The sequence below is a fragment of the Poecilia mexicana genome, unplaced genomic scaffold (assembly GCF_051168715.1).
Source record: "Poecilia mexicana isolate PSO_F unplaced genomic scaffold, ASM5116871v1 scaffold_11, whole genome shotgun sequence".
Classification (NCBI taxonomy): Eukaryota; Metazoa; Chordata; class Actinopteri; order Cyprinodontiformes; family Poeciliidae; genus Poecilia; species Poecilia mexicana.
In genome coordinates this window covers 28002185-28022837 of record NW_028263380.1, presented here as the reverse complement: position 1 = coordinate 28022837, position 20653 = coordinate 28002185, and the positions used below count along the sequence as shown (strand labels likewise).

The 20653-nt window shown below is 46.5% G+C and overlaps 2 protein-coding genes and 1 long non-coding RNA gene across 3 annotated transcripts in view; 1 reads left to right on the top strand and 2 right to left on the bottom strand.

The window, feature by feature from the left end:
* Positions 1 to 1556: 1556 nt before the first annotated feature.
* Positions 1557 to 4947, top strand: trhrb (thyrotropin-releasing hormone receptor b). Its single transcript, XM_014989383.2, has 2 exons — positions 1557 to 2455; positions 3848 to 4947. The coding sequence occupies exons 1-2, from the start codon at positions 1667 to 1669 to the stop codon at positions 4313 to 4315; spliced, it is 1257 nt and encodes a 418-aa protein (XP_014844869.1). The 5' UTR covers positions 1557 to 1666; the 3' UTR covers positions 4316 to 4947.
* A 3498-nt stretch (positions 4948 to 8445) lies between these two features.
* Positions 8446 to 20653, bottom strand: part of nudcd1 (NudC domain containing 1) — a 14794-nt gene continuing 2586 nt past the window's right edge. Inside the window, exons 3-10 of the mRNA XM_014989384.2 lie at positions 20367 to 20552; positions 19817 to 20000; positions 19473 to 19664; positions 17703 to 17910; positions 13721 to 13865; positions 13361 to 13480; positions 10387 to 10546; positions 8446 to 8782 (exon numbers count right to left, since the gene is read on the bottom strand). Coding sequence (XP_014844870.2) covers positions 8493 to 8782; positions 10387 to 10546; positions 13361 to 13480; positions 13721 to 13865; positions 17703 to 17910; positions 19473 to 19664; positions 19817 to 20000; positions 20367 to 20552 — 1485 coding nt within the window. The 3' untranslated portion in view covers positions 8446 to 8492. The remainder of the gene's footprint in view (positions 8783 to 10386; positions 10547 to 13360; positions 13481 to 13720; positions 13866 to 17702; positions 17911 to 19472; positions 19665 to 19816; positions 20001 to 20366; positions 20553 to 20653) is intronic.
* On the bottom strand, positions 14982 to 15835 carry LOC148156623 (uncharacterized). The gene is made up of 2 exons (XR_015764704.1): positions 15642 to 15835; positions 14982 to 15279 (listed from the first exon to the last, which is right to left on the bottom strand). It is a non-coding gene; the product is annotated as an uncharacterized LOC148156623 (long non-coding RNA).

Genomic DNA, 20653 nt, shown 5'->3' with positions numbered 1-20653 from the left:
TGCTGACCAGCTTCGTCCTCTAGGTGGCGGTATAAGTCTTCTTTTTTATTATCCTTTATGCAATCTGCGGGTTTACTTTTTCTTTCATGCGTTCTTGTATTTTTTAGGAACAATCAGAGCAGGAAAACACGGATCAGGATTATGATTCAAATCACAAAACTTAAATAAAAGTTGATCAAACTGCGATGAAAATGGATTCATATTGAAACATGATGATGATGATGATGATGATTATGATGATGATGCATAAATCAAAAGCAGTTCATTCATCTTTCTGCAGTGGGAGTGATGGTGGTTATGTAACGCCCCGCCTCCACCTGTTACCAGAGACTCGGAGTGTTGGCAGAACCAGTGTTCCGAACTCGGCCCGGTTCCTGCAGAATCTTCTGCACAGTTGGTGAGGAGGAGAGTTTTCCGCCTCCGCAGCTCGGTGGGGAGGAAGAGGAGTGATGAAGGCCGGTTCTTCTCAGCTCTTTATTCCGGATAATAATCAGTTAAATGCGTCACCTGGGAAACCAGCCTGAACTTTAACCTTCACAGCACAGCAGGTTGAACCACCATGATGAAGATGAGGATGATGATGGAGAACAGAAACTTTAATTAGTAAAAAAAAATTGTCTGACTCAAGGTTCAGTTCTCTGATAAAGAAATATGGAGATACATTTGTTCCAATATTATTGCCAGCAAAGAACCTGTTTAAAAATGCAATTCAAAAATTAATCTTTGAAAAACTCAATGAAATTATACATTTTGAGTTAAATGAATGTTTGCAACAGTTTAACTTAAACAGCCATCTGATCAGATGTTAGCAACAATTGGTCAGCTTGGACACGAAGATACGAAGTTCTTTTTCTGATCGTTCATTCGCCTCTGAAGTTTATTTACACTGAATCTATGGAACAAATTTCTCTCCGTAAAGATTCAACATTTATTTTATCTTCTGATAAACTATCTAAACATAATTTAGAGAAAATGGCCGTAAACCATAAACTTTAACAGTTTCCTCCACGATCAAACCAGGAAGGTAAACTTTATTTATGCTGCACCTTTTACACGTCAGACAGAACAAAGTGGTTTACAAAATATAAGGTCTAAACCCACAGAGGATAACACAGCAGATATGTGACATAAAGCAATAACAAACTAAATTAAAGTGAATCTGATAAATGTGTCTTCTGCTGCTCTTTAACAGAAACATTTTCATTCCAAAGAGCTCTTTTATTCTGAAACACCCAACAAAATATGATTAAATTCAGTTCAAATAAAAACAAACAGGAAGAAAAATGGCTACAGACAATTTTTGTTTGTAAAATAACATATAAAGCTTGCTAAACACGTTAATCAGGGTATTTATGGCGTTATGGCTTGGATTTGACTGGACCGCTAGAGAAACTCGACTGTTTTCACTCAGTCCACTGATGAGGCGGACTGAGTGACAGCCGCTCCACTGCAGGCGGTGAAGGGTTAATCCCAGCTCTGCGTAGGAGAGCGCGTGCCAAACGGAACAAAACCCAAAGCGCCATCTGTCCCACACACACTTGGTTCTGGCGCCGCGTTTTACGCACTGGCTGCGGGAAGCTGCGGGTGATCAGCTCCACTCAGATTTGATCAGGGTCGGTGGTCCTGCTGCGCTCCTCGGTGGCGCGTGAAGGGAACCAGAGGAAGGATGGAGAACTCCTCCTCGTCCCCTCGGGACCTGGACCAGAACCAGAACCGGACCTGGACGGACCACAGCGTCCAGTACAAGGTTGTGAGCAGCCTGCTGCTGCTCCTCATCTGCGCGCTGGGCATCGTGGGGAACGTTATGGTGATCCTGGTGGTGCTCATCACCCGGCACATGCGCACTCCGACCAACTGCTACCTGGTGAGCCTGGCGGTGGCCGACCTGATGGTCCTGACGGCCGCCGGGCTGCCCGCCATCCCGGACAGCCTGTTCGCCTCCTGGGTGTTCGGCCGCTGCGGCTGCCTGCTCATCACCTACCTGCAGTACCTGGGCATCAACGCGTCCTCGTGCTCCATCACCGCCTTCACCATCGAGCGCTACATCGCCATCTGCCACCCGATCAAGGCCCAGTTCCTGTGCACGCTGTCCCGGGCCAAGAGGATCATCCTGCTGGTCTGGGTCTGCACCTCCATCTACTGCGTCATGTGGTTCTACCTGTCCGACATCGAGCTGCAGGTGTTCGCCAACGTCACCGTCGTCACGTGCGGCTACAGGGTCCCCAGGAAGTTCTACCTGCCCATTTACTTCTTCGACTTCAGCGTCTTCTTCGTGCTGCCGCTGCTGCTGTCCGCGGTTCTGTACGGCCTGATCGCCAGGATCCTGTTCCTCAACCCGCTGCCCTCTGACCCCAAAGACCGGGGGAAGCGCGAGGCGGCCTCTGCCAGAAACAACCAGCGCAGCAGCTGCAAGAACGCGCGACACTCCAGCTCCACCGCGACGTCGCGCAGACAGGTGAGCGACGCACAAAATCCCTCAGATCTTTGGTTTCATATAAAAATGTCCAAGAGACTGAACTGACGGAGAATATGAAACAGAAATGTGAAATTAATTTGTCTAAATTTATCCACTGCTTTTTGTGCATTTTCTATGAATGTTTTAATGGTTTTGTTGGTTTTGCTGCTGGAGAACAGAGACTAACCCAAAACCAGCAATGAGCTGAGAGAAGCCGCTGGGGAGGAAATGACATCATTTCCCTCAGCTGAACCCTGAAGTTTAACATTCACTCTTAAAGTTCAGCTGAGTTTTGTTTCACTGATTTTCAGTAAATGTTGCGTTTAAAAACAAAATGAAAAGCGTCATCAGGTCAATCCAGTCGTAACGATTCCAGCTGATCCCAGTTCAGAAACACAGACCTTCTGCCTGAGGTCTGCACTTTGACTAGGCCATGGCAGCACTTTGATTCTTTTCTTTATCAGCCATTCTGTTGCAGATTAGCTTCTGAGTTTGGGATTATAATCCTGTTGATGACCCAGTTTGTACCCAGCCTCAGCTGAAGGACAGATGGACTCACATCTGACTGAAGGCTCTGGTCCCCAGAGAAGGTTTGGGTCCAATCAGCTTCTATGGACCAACCAGCTGCTCTGTTTGTTTCACATGAACTGAAACTACATCAGAATGAAGAGAATCAAACTGCAGTTAGGAAGGACTGAAAGAAAAAGCCTCTCTAGAAACAAGATGGCGGCACTCTGAACAGATGAGCCCAAAGTGGAGACAATGGACCAAGATGGACAGCAGAATCAGAAAGAGAGGACTTTTCTATTAGCAAGTGTCAGACTGGCGTCACCTGGAAGGAGAAGAAGATGACAGGCATCTTAATGGTTCCTCTAATATTTTATATGTTTAACAGTTTAGCATTAGCTTCCTCTTTCTTTGTGTGTGTGTGTGTGTGTGTTCAGTGGCTTAGCATTAGCTTAGCTAAGACTCTTAATTAACTTTGTGGTTAGCCATGGTTAACCACAGTGTCAGTGCCAACATATATTCTCCATTACAACTATCCCGGCCATTTTGAAAAAATGTGACGTCCACCAGAAAAAGGAAACACAAGATAAAAAAAATCATTTCCATGGTTCAAAATATGTAGACTACGACTTAACACCAAGCACCAATTCATCTGGTGATTTTAGAGCAATGACAATCGTGGCAGCCATCTTGAAAAATAAAAAAAATTATCAGTGAATATGATTTCTATGGGTCCAATTATGTATGATTTGACACAAAAATATTAATATGTGATAAATATTGGCACATTAACGCAAAACTAAATTTTCAATGGTTAGCGTTTATTTTATAAACCTGGGTCATTTGAGCCACTCTATCCTTCTATCGTCTCATGGCTGGCTGCAGGTGACAAAGATGCTGGCGGTGGTGGTGATCCTTTTCGCCGTGCTCTGGATGCCATACCGCACCCTGGTGGTGGTCAACTCCTTCCTGGACCAGCCCTACCTGGACAACTGGTTCCTCCTTTTCTGCAAGATCTGCATCTACCTGAACAGCGCCATCAACCCGGTCATCTACAATGCCATGTCTCAGAAGTTCCGCTCCGCTTTCCGTAAGATCTGCCGCTGCGGGGCGAAGGGCTCAGACAAACCAGCGGCGTACAGCGTGGCGCTCACCTACAGTGCCGTCAAGGACACTTCTCTGGTGGAAAGCACAGATCACTACACCACAGAGCTGGAGGAGCTCACGGTCACAGACGAGCTGCTGGCAGACCAGAAGGTCACGTTCTCCGACTCTTGTGGCTGTGCAAAGGTGAACTTCAGTCATGACTGGTTGGAGGCCAGCGAGGCGACTGGTGAGTTTCCTGAGGACTAAAGACCTCCAAAGTGTTGCCTAATGGACTCCCTTAAGTGGGAATATTGTTTCCTGAGTGCCTGCTGACCTTTTTAAAGCCAGGCTGCTGCAGGTAGAGATGTAAACACAGATCACAGCCAGTGGAGCGCAATGAGAGTCTCTGAGGCTCAAAGCCAAACATGCTGTTAGCTGAGAGTGATGGCAGACGTCGTAAAGCCACAAACAACCCGACAGATAAGCGCTGTCATTACGCAGCTGTTATCATCATATCTGAGACCGGCCCAGGCAAGGTGTTTGAGTCAACATGGCCAGACTGGGAGTAAAAACACCTTCCCCACTGCAAATATGTCCAGCTTTCGCATTTATGATCTCTGCAGCTGAGACAGCAGCAAGTCACGCTCACGCCTTCACACGGCATCCCATAAAAACAAGGATCCGGCAGGTGACAACTTCGTTTTCACCAGCAGGCTGCAGGAAAGCAGCGGCACCACGGCTTGAGCCACGCAACCAAAACCCACAAAGGTCAGCACCATTCAGAGGAGCCAGACATCCAGCAGCTGGGGGTCCAAAGGAACCCCCTCCGATCCCTCTCTGACCCAACAGGAACCCCCTCTGGCCTCCAGGGACTTCATCAGGAGATCTAGTTCTCCACGTTTTGGATGGGTTTCATGGTCGGTCATGGCAGGGGCGGAACCAGCTGGTGTTTACCAAGCTGTAGCAGTGTTTAAGTATTTACTGCGATTATAGGAATTATTTGTATTTCTGAAGCTGCTTTTCATTATCATTATTATCATAGATTTAGAAACGTTGCTTTGTGTCTTGATTTTGTACAATTCTGCTTTTCTTCTCATATTGTAATGATGGATTGGACCTAAAGTATTTTGTACATTTCATCTTCATACTTGAAATAAAGTTTTTGAACGCAGATTTATTGTTTCTATTATTAAGCTTCTTTCTTCATCTTCATTTTTATTTCCCGTTCCCAGAAAACTCCAGTCAGGAAGTGGTTTGGAGGAACACGTGACGAAGAGAACGGACAGAAAGCCGGATTATTCCTGACTTCCTTCCCAGATTTTAACCCAATCCCAGCCTGGCACAGATCCAGGGAACGTCAGAATAAACCAGTAACATGTCTAGTTCAGGCTGCAAGACACAGAACCAAAAGGTCCGGTTCAGCTCCCAGTAATTAAATGAAAAAAAATTATCATATTTCAAATCAGCTAATGCTAGCTACCTAGCTGGCAACCACGTTAACCAACGAGCTAGCCAGCTAACTAACTAATAGAGCAACAAGGCAACTTTCTTTTGAAGAATTTCACATTTTGGTCCAAATGGTGATTTTATTTATGTTTTTAGATAGTTAGCCAACAAAAACATCCAACAAGCCGAATAACCAAACACTCTCTAACACGGACAGATGCTCGGAAAGTTCTGGATCATCAGTCAGGCAGACCGAAAACAAGAACAGGAAGAGTTTCTACTTTTGACTTTCAAAATAAAGCTCTTGTGAATAAAATAAGAGTGCAGCTCTGTCCTATCTGAAGGTCGACCCATTCTCCTCCAGAATCAGAAATCTGCAGGAACCAGAACTTATAGGAAGTATCCACCTCTCTTCACAAGAAATAACTGGTTCTGCCCAGAATCTGGGTCCAAATTACCCGTTACTGAATAAACCAGATTTTATTTTGAAAGGTTCTGAGGGTTTTTCTTATTGAGATCTGGGGATGTTTGAGTTTGGTTTTTCTATTTATGTTGCCCTTTTTTCCACTTCTGTTTCTTCCATGGCGATATTAGTTATGTTTCTTGTTTTTAGATATTTTTCTGTTGACCTAGTTGACCAAGTTTTTCTCTAGTGTCAGTATTATTTCCGGTTCCCCTGTATTCTCTCCATTGCTCTCCTGTGTCACTTCTATCCCCAGCCTGGATCCACCTCTAGCTGCTCTCACCTGTAGTCAGTCACCAGCCCAGGTGTTTTTTACACCTTCCCAGTATTTAAGCTCCTCTGTCTCAGTCACAACTCGCAGTCCGTCTCGTTACCTTCATCCCTCCTGGATCACCCGACCCCTTCGTGTCTCCAGTTTTGTTTTATTTTTTGATTTTTCTTCTTCCCTGGACTCTTAATTTTGAAAGTGGACTTTGTCATTTTTCTTCATTAAATTCCCAAAAGCAGCAGGCCGGAGACGTCTCCATCTCTGTCCTTTAAAGATCCGTCAGAATCAGCAAAGATCCGACTCAAACCGAGAGACGCGGATGTTTGTGTCTAGTTTGTTCTGGTGGATGAAACCATGAAAATATGACACCATAAAATTATGGAAACATGAAACTATGAAACCACGAAACTACGAAACCATGAAACTATGAAAACATGAAACTATGAAAACATGAAACTATGAAACTGAAACTATGAAAACATGAAACTATGAAAACATGAAACTATGAAAACATGAAACTGAAACTATGAAAACATGAAACTATGAAAACATGAAACTATGAAAACATGAAACTGAAACTATGAAAACATGCAGAACCGGGTCCAGGATGGTTCTGATAGGTTCTGTTCTGGATGGAGGAGCAGAGATGAGGAACTTTCAGGCTCAGCTCCAACATGGCCGCGTTCTGGTTCTGCTTCACCGGGTCGGACCCATTAGGTAACAAAGCGGAGCGGCGCAGTAATTACAGCTCTGCTGCGGTGGAGTACGGTGGCCCGGCAGGTCCAGTAATTATCTCTCATGGAGAAGAAAATAAAAAGTTTACAAAGGCTGGAAAACGCTGGGCAGAAAAGGAGGCAGTCGCCATGGCAACCAGCATAATTACGGCAACCATCTGACATTATGATTATATTCTGTCAGGACCGATTCCTGAAGCGGTGATGATTTTAGCCGAAGACGATTCTGTGGCTTTAAACTAAATCAATCTCACACTGAACTGATTTTACTGAATAAAAGCGAGAGCTGCAGGGAATCGCTTCCCTCCTGAGCAAAGAGCCACCAGCACAGCTTTCCAGGAGAGACCAGTTATTAATCAGGAATTGGTAAAAAAGATTGTTTTTATTTAAAATACATTTAAAAGAAAAACAGATTATTCAGAAACTTAGCAGCCAGTCAGAGCAATGCTGTTTCTGATTAGGGGCAACATGGGCAACTGCCCAGGGCGGCAGCTTGTGGGGGGGCGGCGCTTCATGCTGCGGACAATTTTGGGCAAAGTTTAGTGAGTTTTTGAACTCGGACCCAAACTTCCGAAAAATTATATGTAGGCAGAAACATTAGGCCTGTGCATCATTTTGCAACATTTTGAACTGTTTTGCGGCGTTGTGCAGCGTTTTGTGGCATTTTGCAGTGCTTTGAAGAATTTTGTGGCGCTTTCACACCAGATCTATGGTCCAACACTGGCTGCCAGTAGCGCAGAGAACAGACTTTAAAATCCTGTTAGTTTATAAATCACTGAACGGTTTAGCACCACAATATATTAAAGATCTGCTGCTGTTGTATCAACCTTCCAGACCCCTCAGGTTCAGGTTCTGGTTCTGCTCTGCATCCAGAACCAGAACCAAACAAGGAGAAGCAGCATTCAGCTTCTATGCACCACAAATCTGGAACAAACTTCCAGAAAACTGAGAAACAGCTGAAACACTGAGTGCCTTTAAATCCAGACTGTAAACCAGCTGGTTTATTTGAAACGTGATCAATTATGAATTTAATGGCTTAACGTGACGTTTTGATTGTTGGTTCTCTGCTGCATGACTTTGTGTTTTTATGATGTGAAGCTCTTTGAAATGCCTGCTGCTGACATGAGCTGTACTGATCAAATCTGACTTGGTTTAGATTCGCTGCTCAGGCCCAAAACGTGGTGGATGTTAATCATCACGAAGTTCCTCTGAGCAGCAGATCTTCTTCGTTTACCTGAGATTACTGGAGAGATGCTGCAGGCCCGGTTCTGATCCGAGAACCAGAATTCATTTTGGGCTGTTTCAAAGTTTTAACCAATTAGTTGAACCAGATCACAGTCTGGGCTTTGACTAGGCCACTCAAAATCTAAATTTATTTTTCTAGTGTTTCTCTGCTGCAGAACCAAAACGGTGTGTGTGTGTGTGTGTGTGTGTGTTAGGCCGGTTTAATAAATCCCGTTTATTTGAATCCAGAGAAAAATTCTGATTATTTTATTTTCATTTTATTGAATCAAAAGTTTCCTTCTGGTTTCTTCACTTATTATCGACCTTCAGGACAAACAGGTGGGAAGAGGTGAGGACAAACAGTCTCTCGTTGGACGCTCTGAAGCCCAGGACCGCTTTGTCCGAGTCCAGGCTGGACACCTGTTGCTTGGCAACCTGTCCCACCTGGCGGCCCTGCTTCCTGTTGAACAAGACGGTTTCCACGGGCGACGGCTGGCGGTAGAGGAAGACGCGGCGCAGACACTCACACAGCGCGGCGAAGGAGAAATCTGGAGCGCAGGTGGAGAACTTCCTGTCCCGCTTGGACGCCTGGACGTAACCTGAGGGGACAGAGACGATGTGAGGGGACAGAGACGATGTGAGGGGACAGAGACGATCTGAGGGGACAGAGACGATGAGAGGGGACAGAGACGATCTGAGGGGACAGAGACGATGAGAGGGGACAGAGACGATCTGAGGGGACAGAGACGATGAGAGGGGACAGAGACGATCTGAGGGGACAGAGACGATGAGAGGGGACAGAGACGATCTGAGGGGACAGACGATGAGAGGGGACAGAGACGATGAGAGGGGACAGAGACGATCTGAGGGGACAGAGACGATGAGAGGGGACAGAGACGATCTGAGGGGACAGAGACGATGAGAGGGGACAGAGACGATGAGAGGGGACAGAGACGATGAGAGGGGACAGAGACGATCTGAGGGGACAGAGACGATGAGAGGGGACAGAGACGATCTGAGGGGACAGACGATGAGAGGGGACAGAGACGATGAGAGGGGACAGAGACGATCTGAGGGGACAGACGATGAGAGGGGACAGAGACGATCTGAGGGGACAGAGACGATGAGAGGGGACAGAGACGATCTGAGGGGACAGACGATGAGAGGGGACAGAGACGATGAGAGGGGACAGAGACGATGAGAGGGGACAGAGACGATGTGAGGGGACAGAGACGATCTGAGGGGACAGAGACGATCTGAGGGGACAGAGACAATGAGAGGGGACAGAGACGATGTGAGGGGACAGAGACGATGAGAGGGGACAGAGATGATCTGAGGGGACAGACGATGAGAGGGGACAGAGACGATGTGAGGGGACAGAGACGATGAGAGGGTACAGAGACGATCTGAGGGGACAGACGATGAGAGGGGACAGAGACGATGAGAGGGGACAGAGACGATGAGAGGGGACAGAGACGATGTGAGGGGACAGAGACGATCTGAGGGGACAGAGACGATCTGAGGGGACAGAGACAATGAGAGGGGACAGAGACGATGTGAGGGGACAGAGACGATGAGAGGGGACAGAGATGATCTGAGGGGACAGACGATGAGAGGGGACAGAGACGATGTGAGGGGACAGAGACGATGAGAGGGTACAGAGACGATGAGAGGGGACAGAGACGTCCTCCTGCAGCTTGCTGTGATCAGCTCTGATCGTTGGATCATCAGCTGATTATTGATGACGTTTCCTCTGATTTTAAAGTTTTTAATGCTCAGAGAAAAAATGTGAAATATATTTAAGCTGCTTTAGTTCACATGTTTACATCAACCCAGTCCAATCCGTGCTTTCTGTTAGGAACACTTCCTGCTTCCTGTTTCCTACTTCCTGCTGTGATGTCATAAAAAATCCCAACCAGCCGAGACACCAGTAGGCGCAGCAGGAGGGACCGGTGCACTTCGCCCAATACAAACATCTGGCATAAGAGCCTGAAACCCGACCCGGTTCGTCCAGGACAAACGGACCAGAACTCCAAGAAACTGGAAAAAAAGCAAACCCAGAACATCTGAGGTGTTTCTCCCAGGTTCTCCTGTTCCCAGAGGTCTAGTCCAAGTTTCTGCAGCCAGAGCTTCATTAGTCAGAGAAGCAGTGAAGCTTTTCTGAAACGTCCCTCAGATCCGCAGCAGAACCTCAGTTCCTCACCCAGGGCGTTGAAGGTGGCGACGTGCTCCCAGAGGTCGCCGGGTCGGTCCGGACGCGGCTGCCACACCAGGGCGTCCACATCGTGACGCAGACAGAGACACGGCATCTGAGACGGGTCCACGTCCACAGAGAACAGGAACTGATGTCCACCCAGGTTCACCTGGAGGACAGACGGAGACACAGAGACAGACACGTCCATCAGAGAGATGGAGACAGGAGAGGGTCATAGGTCATGGAGCGGGTCATGGGTCATGGGGCGGGTCATAGGTAATGGAGCGGGTCAGAGGTCATGAGGCAGGTCAGAGGTCATGGAGCGGGTCATAGGTAATGGAGCGGGTCAGAGGTCATGAGGCAGGTCAGAGGTCATGGAGCGGGTCATGGGTCATGGAGCGGGTCAGAGGTCATGAGGCAGGTCAGAGGTCATGGAGCAGGTCATGGGTCATGGAGCGGGTCAGAGGTCATGAGGCAGGTCAGAGGTCATGGAGCGGGTCGGCCCGTTGCTGCGATAGTTCACAGCGTCCGCCATATTGAATGTGGCATCTCTCCCAGTAAGCTAATACAAGTAAATGGACCGAACTTCACAAAGTGCCGTTCTACAAAGTATTTTAAGTTAATTCCTGTCATTGACACATTTTCTCACACATTAATATATTTGGTAATCAGAGAAATGACTAAAGACAGTTTCTAACTTTTGATGTGATTATTTAATGTTTTGGGGCATTTCTGAATAAAGAGCTCAATGTTTTATTTGGTAGAAATTAGTCTGATCATTTTTATATTAACATTGATGAACAGACACTTTTACAGTGTTTAAAGGACATATTTACATAATTCCATAATTTAATCTACATTTAACGTTTCAAGACAAGAAACAAATAATTTTCCTGTATTTATTTTTTATACATTATTGAGAAATGACTTGATTTATAAATCAATTATTGTCAAACATTAAACTACATATTTTTCTTACTTTTTTCCAGAGAAAAAATATTTATTACAGGATGTCAACTAGCAAAGAGTGAAAATAATTCTAACAGAGTAAATTATTCTTATTTCATTACATAAGCTACATTAATACACTAATACTTCACATTGAGATATTTAAAAATACACAAAAGTGAAAGAATGAAACATTTATTTATTATACTGGGAACACTGGTCACAGGCTTCAGTCTGCTGGTCTCACTGGGAGAACTCACTGACTTCTGAGACGTCCTGGTTCTCAGGCTGAAGCCAAGGATAAAAGAGAAATTATCCAAAATAGAAAATACATATATGTTTCCTTGACATTCATAACAAGCCATTTTCAGCATGTTGGGCTCTGACTCGTAGCATCTTTATAGCTAAATACCGACATGGAGAAGCTGAGCTGGAAACAGACTGAAGAGCAGCAGCTCCAGCTCTGATCCTGACTGATCTTTCCTCACTAAATCCTCTGGTTTCTAATGAACTTCTCCTCTAGCAGCGGTTTCTCATCAGCTCTCATTAGAAAACAGTGTGAAAACGTTAGCTGCTATGCTAACAATCAGCGGTTATTTCGGGCCAATTTAGCTACATAGGAAATATTTCTCGGTTGTTTAGAAGTGAATTTCTGGCTGCAAAGTAATTCTGATCTTTCATCCTTACCTGGGGAAGGTAAAGCCAATGAATCCAGTTTGTTTCGTAAAACGGTTGAAACAGAAAATGGCGGCGACGTAACGCAGGACTCGGCGCTCAGTGGCGCCTCTAGTGTTCATGTCTGGTTTTACAGCGTTTGTTGGCTTGTTGCTGTTCAGTTAAACTTGTAGTTGATCACAAATTAGTTTGATATTTTTTTGTTTTATTCTGGATTGGAGTAAACTGATGATCCTCAGTTATTGATTTAATTACTGATTTATTGACTAAATATTGTGTATTTTACTGAGCAGACCTTTTTTTGAGCTAATTTCATTTTCAGGTTTCTGTTTCCTCTAAAGTTCCTGAGGATCCTGATCATCTCTCTGCTCAGCGACAGGCAGCAGGATGCAGCAATGCATCATGGGCTTTATTCCCATCCAGGAAATTAATACTGAAATCTGTAAGCAGCTGACAGATCAATAGAACCCGATCAGAACCAATCAGGCGGGCCGGACTGGCAGCGAGTCTTATGGGATGTTTTACGGTCCAGATGTTTACGCTGAGATAATTCCTGGAATGACGAAGAGGAAGAAAGACGAAGGCTGATGCTATCTGACTGGACCACAGTCGTAAACTGGACCGGCCCAGATATGGGCATCAGAACCGTCTGGACCTGGAGCAGCACCAGCTGACCACCTCATGAAACGCCACCAAAATATTTTCTGATCGTAAATATTATTAAAAATAAAATCTGTCTGAATTTACAGAACTGATTATCAGTTTTTATCAATAAACCCATAAAACTGACTGAACTCAGTCCGACCAGAGGTTCTGATGGACCTCAGAGGTTCTGGTGGGTTTCGGAGCCCATCAGAGCCTGGCTAGGGTACCAGAACCACCCGATACTTTCTGAACATCTGCTCCTCTTTTAGACCAATCACAAACTTTGCTCAAAGTCCGACCCGGCAGAGAAGGTTCTGGTCCTGGTCCAGGTTCTAGTTCTGGTTCTAGTCCTGGTTCTGGGTCTGGTTCAGGTTCAGGTCCAGATCCTGGTCCTGGTTGAGATTCAGGTCCTGGTCCTGTTCCTGGTTCTGGTTCTGGTTCTAGTTCTGGTCCTGGTCCTGGTTCTGGTTCTGGTCCAGGTCCAGGTCCTGTTCCTGGTTCTGGTTCTGTTCCTGTTCCTGGTTCTGGTTCTGGTTCTGGTTCTAGTTCTGGTCCTGGTCCTGGTTCTAGTTCTGGTCCTGGTCCTGGTTCTAGTTCTGGTCCTGGTTCTGGTTCTGGTCCTGGTTCTAGTTCTGGTTCTGTTCCTGGTCCTGGTCCTGTTCCTGGTTCTGGTCCAGGTCCTGGTTCTGGTCCAGGTCCTGGTCCTGGTACTCACCACCTGGGTCGGGCTGAGCGTCTCCCCATCGAAGTGCGTGAGGCTGAAGCCGTCGTCAGGGAAACCGTCGCAGTCCTCCAGCTCCTGGGAGCTGCATGGCGGCTTTTCCCGCTCGCCGTTCTGGACACAGAGGAGGAGAATCAGCCGCCGTGGGTTAGCATCGGTTAGCATCTGAAAGGCTGACCAGGGGCTGGGCCAAAAGGGTTCTGCTAGGAGCCGGCCGGGCCGGACACCCAGGCTATTGAAAGTGAGCTGCCACGCTGTCGCCATGGCGACAACTTGCTGCTGCGGCTCATCTCTGCCTCCCAGCTCTACAACTGCCCTCCCGCTGCTCATCCTGAACATGGCGCTGCTCCTCACCGGGTCCTCAGAGGTCAGGTGGGTCAGGCGGTCGTGGATGAGCGCCGCCTGCTGGTCGCTCAGCACCAGCTCCCCTCTCCTGTTCCCCAGCACGAGCTCCGGCCACATGGGTCCCTCACCGAGCTTCTGCAGGCTCACCTCCAGGCTGGGGGGAACACACACAGCTAGCACAATTAGCATAGTTATCACTGTTAGAACAGTTAGCATAGTTAGCTCTGTTACGACAGCTAGCACAGTTAGCTCTGTTAGAACAGTTAGCTCTATTACAACAGCTAGCACAGTTAGCTCTGTTACGACAGCTAGCACAGTTAGCTCTGGACGCACCGAGTACCTGGAGATTTTCCTTTAAATAAAAGAAGAAAAGAATAATTATTGTATGTTTTATTATCTAACTATTAACAAATTAGAGAGAAAAAAGATATTTTGTCGAAACATCTTGTACGTAGCGCACACCAGTGTGAGTCTGTGGGGGTCAAAGGGCACACAAAAGGCTAAATCTGATTGGTCAGTTTACTTTGGTTAATTTGGTGCTTTTCCTGTGAGCTAAAGCTGAATGAGCTCCTCCCGTTTCTAAAAATAAACAAATGTTCTTATTTCAAGGTAAAAACATTGAATAATCATTTTTGGCAGTGCTCCCTGATGACAATGGCTATTTTTAGAACCTGCTCCGCGGGCGACTGACAAGGTCCCCTCGGGACAAGGTCTGTGTTGGTGATCCAACACGGCGCCGTGTTGGTGACCCCTGGTCCAGAGCCACATGAAGCCGGTTCCTCAGTGGACCTTCCAGCAGCTGCAGAACATTCAGACCCAGAGGACGAAAGTCTGAGACCAGAGAAACTCATCCAGGATTTAGTGGCTCTGATTCCTGCAGCAGGTCAGACTGAGACCAGAAGCTGCAGCTGGAGATCTGACTAGAACCAGGAGGGTAGAGACCATAGACATAATATAAGGATAGACCCTCATGGACCGCTCTCGCCGATTGTCGCTGACGAGATTTAGGGCGGCCATCTTGGAGCGGTCCACCACTCCACTCAGCGTTATGTGTTTAGCAGCACAATGACGTATCAGCGCATTTAATCGATCATAACACACTTTTTTGTTACTGGAAACCATATTCAAACATCTATCAAAGCTACATTTATAAATAATTGTAATTTTTAAGTATGTTTTTAATACATAGTTCATCATATTTAAATATGCTTAGTGGCTATAACAATAGAATAGGAATGGAATATTCTGATATCGATGTATGAAGAGCATATTACAAAGCACACAGCCGTTCATAATGTATTTAATACATTATTTAGTAATATCAATATACATTTATATAACTATACAAACACTAATAAATAATGATAAATAGTGAATAATATATATTGGATACATGTTTATATGTATGTATATACATACTATATATAAATATATGTTTATGTTTTCCAGCTTCAGAGATTCAGCACCAGAGATTGAGTCCAAAATCCGATGTGAGATTCATCCTGCAGTGAATCCGTCTCTCTTTATAGATTTCTCCCTCTTCTTCCTCACATCGTGTCTTTAGGAAACTTTCAAAACAAAAACTGAAGATTTAGGATGTATCTTACTTTGACAGAGTGAAAGAATATAAATAATAGTCTTTACCACCTGTGTAAACTTTGCCGGTGAATGTTATAACACATAAGTTTAATAATATGTGTTATATTGTTTCATTTCTAATATAGGCCCTTGTGTCAGATAATCTAAGTCAATGTTAGAGAATAATTAATTTTTTTAGATGTACAGAATCTCAGTTAGCCTTCATAGCGGGGCTGAACCCGTATTACACCAAGCACTGTAGCTAATATTAGCTGGTATCTCGCCGGTGGACATAAATACAGTAAAGTAATATTCTAATCACAATATATACACAATAATATGTCCATCTTACTTGTGAAATGTTGTCTGTGGAGCCCTCACATCAATAATCCATCGACCAGAACAACAATATCCCTCAGTGCTGAGGCATCTTCTGCTGTTTTGGTTGAGCAAAGTAGGAGGGTATACCGCTCCAAGATGGCCGCCGTATTTCCTGCGCCGGAGCGGTCCATGAGGCGTCTATGCTTATATTATGTCTATGGTAGAGACACCACCCAGTTCTACACCACTCGGTTCTACATTCCTTCACTCAGACACTTTAAACCGCTGATAGTGAATAAATCACTGAACAGATTAAAAATCTTTTGCTGCTGCTGGATGCACTTGCTGGTTCTGGTTCTGGTTCTCCATCCAGAACCAAACACGGAGAAGCCCTGAGTTCCATTCAGGGGAACTCAGTTGGTTGGAGTTTGATGGATTATTGATTAATTTTTTTATTCTGCCTCTGAACTGTAAAAGTTTTTTGTTTGTTGTGTTTTTATCACATAAAGCTGAACTGACTTGTTGCTGACACTAAAAAACATGACACGACTCCAAATTGCACCTCAGCGCGCCTGTGCTGGTTGCTAGGAAACAGATGTTCCTGTTGTTGCGGTCAGACCTCGCGCTGAGGAAGAGGAGCTACGACTGCCGGCTAACAGGGAGACATTTTGGTTCCCAACAGCCTGCAGCTAGCGGTGACTCTCCTTTAGAGGATGGTAACCGTGGCGATGACCTCCTGACCTGAAACATGGAGTAGGGTGATGAAGCCTCTTCACAGGCAGCATATTAACAAGCTGCTGAGAATCAGTCGCTGATGAACAGAGTTCTGCCTGGATTAATCCAGAACCAGAACCAGCTTTCATCCTGGTCCGTTCTTCCTCACAGTTTCCTGGTGGTTCTGGTTCCGGCTTCTTCCTGCTGCCTGAAAGGAATTGGACCAGAACCGAGCTCGGCTTGCTGGGATGCTAGCTACAAATTAAAGCATCTGAACCAGAACCTCTGGGTGGGATTGGACCTCAGGCTGGAACCAGAACCTCAGGTCAGAGGAGCCGAGAAGTCCTTCCCATGAGGCAAAGTGCTGCCTGAAGCATCGGGCCGGCTCCGGCTGCTGTAGGTTCTGACGGGTTCTGTTGGGAGCGAATTGGATCTCAGTCTGTAGAGGAGCCGCTCTGAGCTGATAGCTCAGCCGCTGTAACGGCTCCAGTTCTGACCGGGTCCAAACTCGCTGCAGAACCGTCAGAGACGAGAAGCACTGATGAAGCGCCTCCCTCCGGATGAGGTCAGAGGTCAGACCAGTGAATGAAGCCAAACGCAGGCAGCGAACGTGTTTCCACAGGCAGAGGCTCATAATGAACCGAAGGATCCACAGCGAATGAAAACGATTCAGGACAGACGGCTTTAGTGGCAGATGTTAGCGCTGCTTCATCAGGGACTTACTGAGGTTCTGCTAGAACCGCCGGGTCCGACTCCACGCTCCAATAAGAAGCATGAACTGCAGAGGAAACTGATTCCACCATGAAGTGGACAAACGGTTCATTTAGCAGCGCCACAGCACACGCTGCTTTAGGTTAGCTCTCAGTTTCCCTATTTCAGCCATTTAGAAATGTACTTCAACATAAAAGCTTCACAGGTGAGCATCTCTGTTTTACTGAAAAAGTTCCTCCAACACCTGCGACCCAGTTAGCTGCTCCCTGCAGCAACACTGCGATGCTGCAACATGTCGCAGCAGAAAACATCTGCCAAAGCAATATTCAGCAGAAGCTAATGCTAAAGCGCTACACCAACACTATACTTAGCAGGGTATGTTGTGGTGGCACAGGGGTTAAGCACAACCCACATATGGAGGCCTTAGTCCTCGAGGCAGCTGTCACAGGTTCGATTCCCGGCCTGGTGACCTTTGCTGCATGTCTTCCCCTTTCTCTCATGACCCACGTTCCTGTCAACTAACTATCAAATAAAGGCCACTAGAGCCAATAAAACCTTTAAAAAAAAAACACTATACTTAGCAGAAGCTAATGCTAATAATAACACAACCTCCAATGTTTGAAAGGACTGCAGGCTCCAACACTGACTGCTGGAAGCAGCTCCCCACCTGTTGCTGTCCCTGATGGTCCAGGCGCTGGCCTCGGGGTCCACAGCCGCGTACAGCTGACCTTCCAGCAGCGGGGGGCAGCCCCGAACCCCGACGCCCAGGCTGTCCGCTGTCAGCCGGAAGCTCACGTCCTCCTTGGCCACGCCCCCAGGGAGGCGGATACAGACGGTGAGGTCCGCCGCCGTCTGCTGCCAGAAGTACAGCGGATCTGAAACCGGAGCAGACCGGCTCAGGATAACAACAGGAACTGTGATTCAGTTTTAGTCACCTTTTAATCAAAAACCATAAAATTGACAATGAGCAACATTTTAAATTCTAAACCCATTTTTGCTGCTAAAGTATCGAATAAATGAGTTAAACTCCAAATATATTTATAGTTTTTAATCTGTTCTCTGCCATCAGGCTGGAGCAGAGGGTTCATTTGGCTTCTTCAGAAATGGATGCTGACATTAGCATTAGCTGCTACATGTTAGCATTCACATGATAATTTTGGCTAGCATCACTTCACTTATAGGCTATCTGCTTTCAGCACAACTTCAACACATCAACAGATTTTTCAGCGCCCAATCAGATCGCTTGAAGCAGAAATTAAGCAGAGAAGAGGCTTCGCTGTTAGCGGATGTAGCTGTGTGTCAGATTTGTGGGCCTACCAGAAACAAGTCAATATAAAGGTTCCAGCTTGAGACTTTTGTATGTAAAAAAAAAAAAAAAGAGGAACTCCCCGGGGCATCTGGGCGTCGGACATACTGCAATTTAGAAAGCAGCCTATAGCGCCACCTGCTGACCATTTCTTTACCCAAAAGCTCTGTCATTCAGAATGTGTTTCCAGTCCAAAGAGGTGATTTTAACTCATTAATACCAGAATTATTATTCCTACAACTTTCCAAACTTCTGTAACATTTGAATCAAAGTTTGAAACGAGCTCCAGCTTCTTTGAGACGCTGCCTTCTCCGACTTATGAAATAAAAAAACGATGGTGGCGGCTGGAAACATGAACAATCTCACATAAAGCACTGAGCAGACATTTTAAACTGAGAGGTTACATGTTCATTTTTTAAAATGCTGAGGAGAAACGTAAAATAAAATTTGTGTTGTGGATGGGGGTAGTGTGGGATCACGGGGTGTTATTAGTGATTGTAGATCACCTGTTGCTCACCTGGTGACTTCAGTGAGTGGGTGATGGGGGAGGTCTACGTTTTGCTGACCACTATGTTTTTGTCCTTGATCACTGTTTAATTCTACGGATCCGTTTTTATGCTGCTTTGGACACTGTTTTGCCTGGATATTGGCAATAAAATCATTGTAACTGCAGCTTGGATTTACGTTTCGATCAGCTTGCGCGTCAACAACCAATCCCCTACTCAGCGACTTTGTTTGAACCAATGGAATAAACTAGAGATAATCAATTATGCTCTGTGGAGAGCTTTATGTGTGGATTATGAAAGCTCATGCTGCAGACAAACAGAATGATGCTGATAAATTATGAGTAAATATGATCAGCTGACATTCTGCTGCTTCATCTGAGCTGCTGAGTGAACAGAAAAAGCAGCTTGGAGAAACATTTCATTTTATTTCCTTTTGTTGTTTTGTAAAATAAAAATAAATCTAATCAAAAGTATGCCACACTTTTAAGATTTTATTTCCACCTCTGTGTTGATTTTGTCTCAGATAAAATCAAGGAAAAAAAAAAGAGTTTGAGGCCGAAGAGAGGTGGAAGTGTTGTAACCTGGACCCAATCTGACCTCTGACCCAGCCTGACCTTTGACCCACCTGCCTTCTCCAGCTCTCTGAGCTCCGGCGGCGGCGGCGGCTCCACAGGTCGGCCATCGATGTGCGTGAAGACAAACGGTTTCTCTGCGGCCAGCATCAGCCCTTCGCCCCGCGGCGCCACGGCGGCGTAGTGCGGCACCGACTTCCCGCTCAGGACCCTCCTCTTCCTCACCTCGTACTTCCTCTCCTGCCCTGCAGGTGGAGACCAGGGTGATGCTTCCATGAATGTCTGATCTGCAGCTTTCAGCCATCTTTAATATCTGCTTTATTAATCAGAGCAAATGTCAGGAAGCTTCCTGAGAATCCCCCATCTCCCCAGGGATGTTCTGGTCCGGTTCACCCACCGGGTCCGGTGGCGCCGCCCACTGTGACCCACTCCAGGGACACCGAGTAGCCGCTTCCTGTGGACTCCAGCGGCTCCTTCTGCACACGCAGCAGCAGCACCTCTACGGAGTGACAGCCACCCTGAACGTGAGAGACGCTGTGCAGGATGGTGAACGGCTCCCCCATGTGGTCGCTGAACAGAACCTGCAGGAGCCGCATGAGAAGAAAGGAAGTTAACCAAACCCAGAGACAGAACTTTATCTATATGACCCGGGTCTCTGGGGAGAACCGGTACAGAACCAAGAACTTCCTAAAGCCCAATGCTAGCCAGATGTTAGCCCAGTGCTAGCTTCATGCTAACCTGATGTTAGCCCAGTGTTTGCCTGATGTCAGTCAGATGTCAGTTAGATGTTAGCTTGATCCTAGCCTGATGCTAGGCTTAGCCTCAGATCTTCCCCAGGTCTTCCTCATGGTTCTGGTGCAGCTCAGTCCGATGAAGCTAGCTATAGTTCTACATGCTGAGCTGTGATGAGGGGATGGGGTCGCGACCCCTCCACCTGTCTGACTCACCTCCCACCTGCAGTGGCCGCCGTCTCCCCTCCTGCCGGTGCGGAGGAGCAGCAGCTGCCCGGCGCCGTCAGACAGCGCCGCCCAGGTGGCCGAGGTGAGGCTGATGGAGGCGCAGAGCCGGTCCTCGGCCTGGCCGGACTCGGAACCGAAGCTGAAGACCTCCTTGGGCTTCCCCAGAGCCGTATCCTGGAACCAGAACCAGAGCCAAGTCCAGTGAGGAACCAGTTCAGGACTGGTCACCGGACACAGATCATCTCTGCAGTAACACTTAACTCAGAACCCGGGCC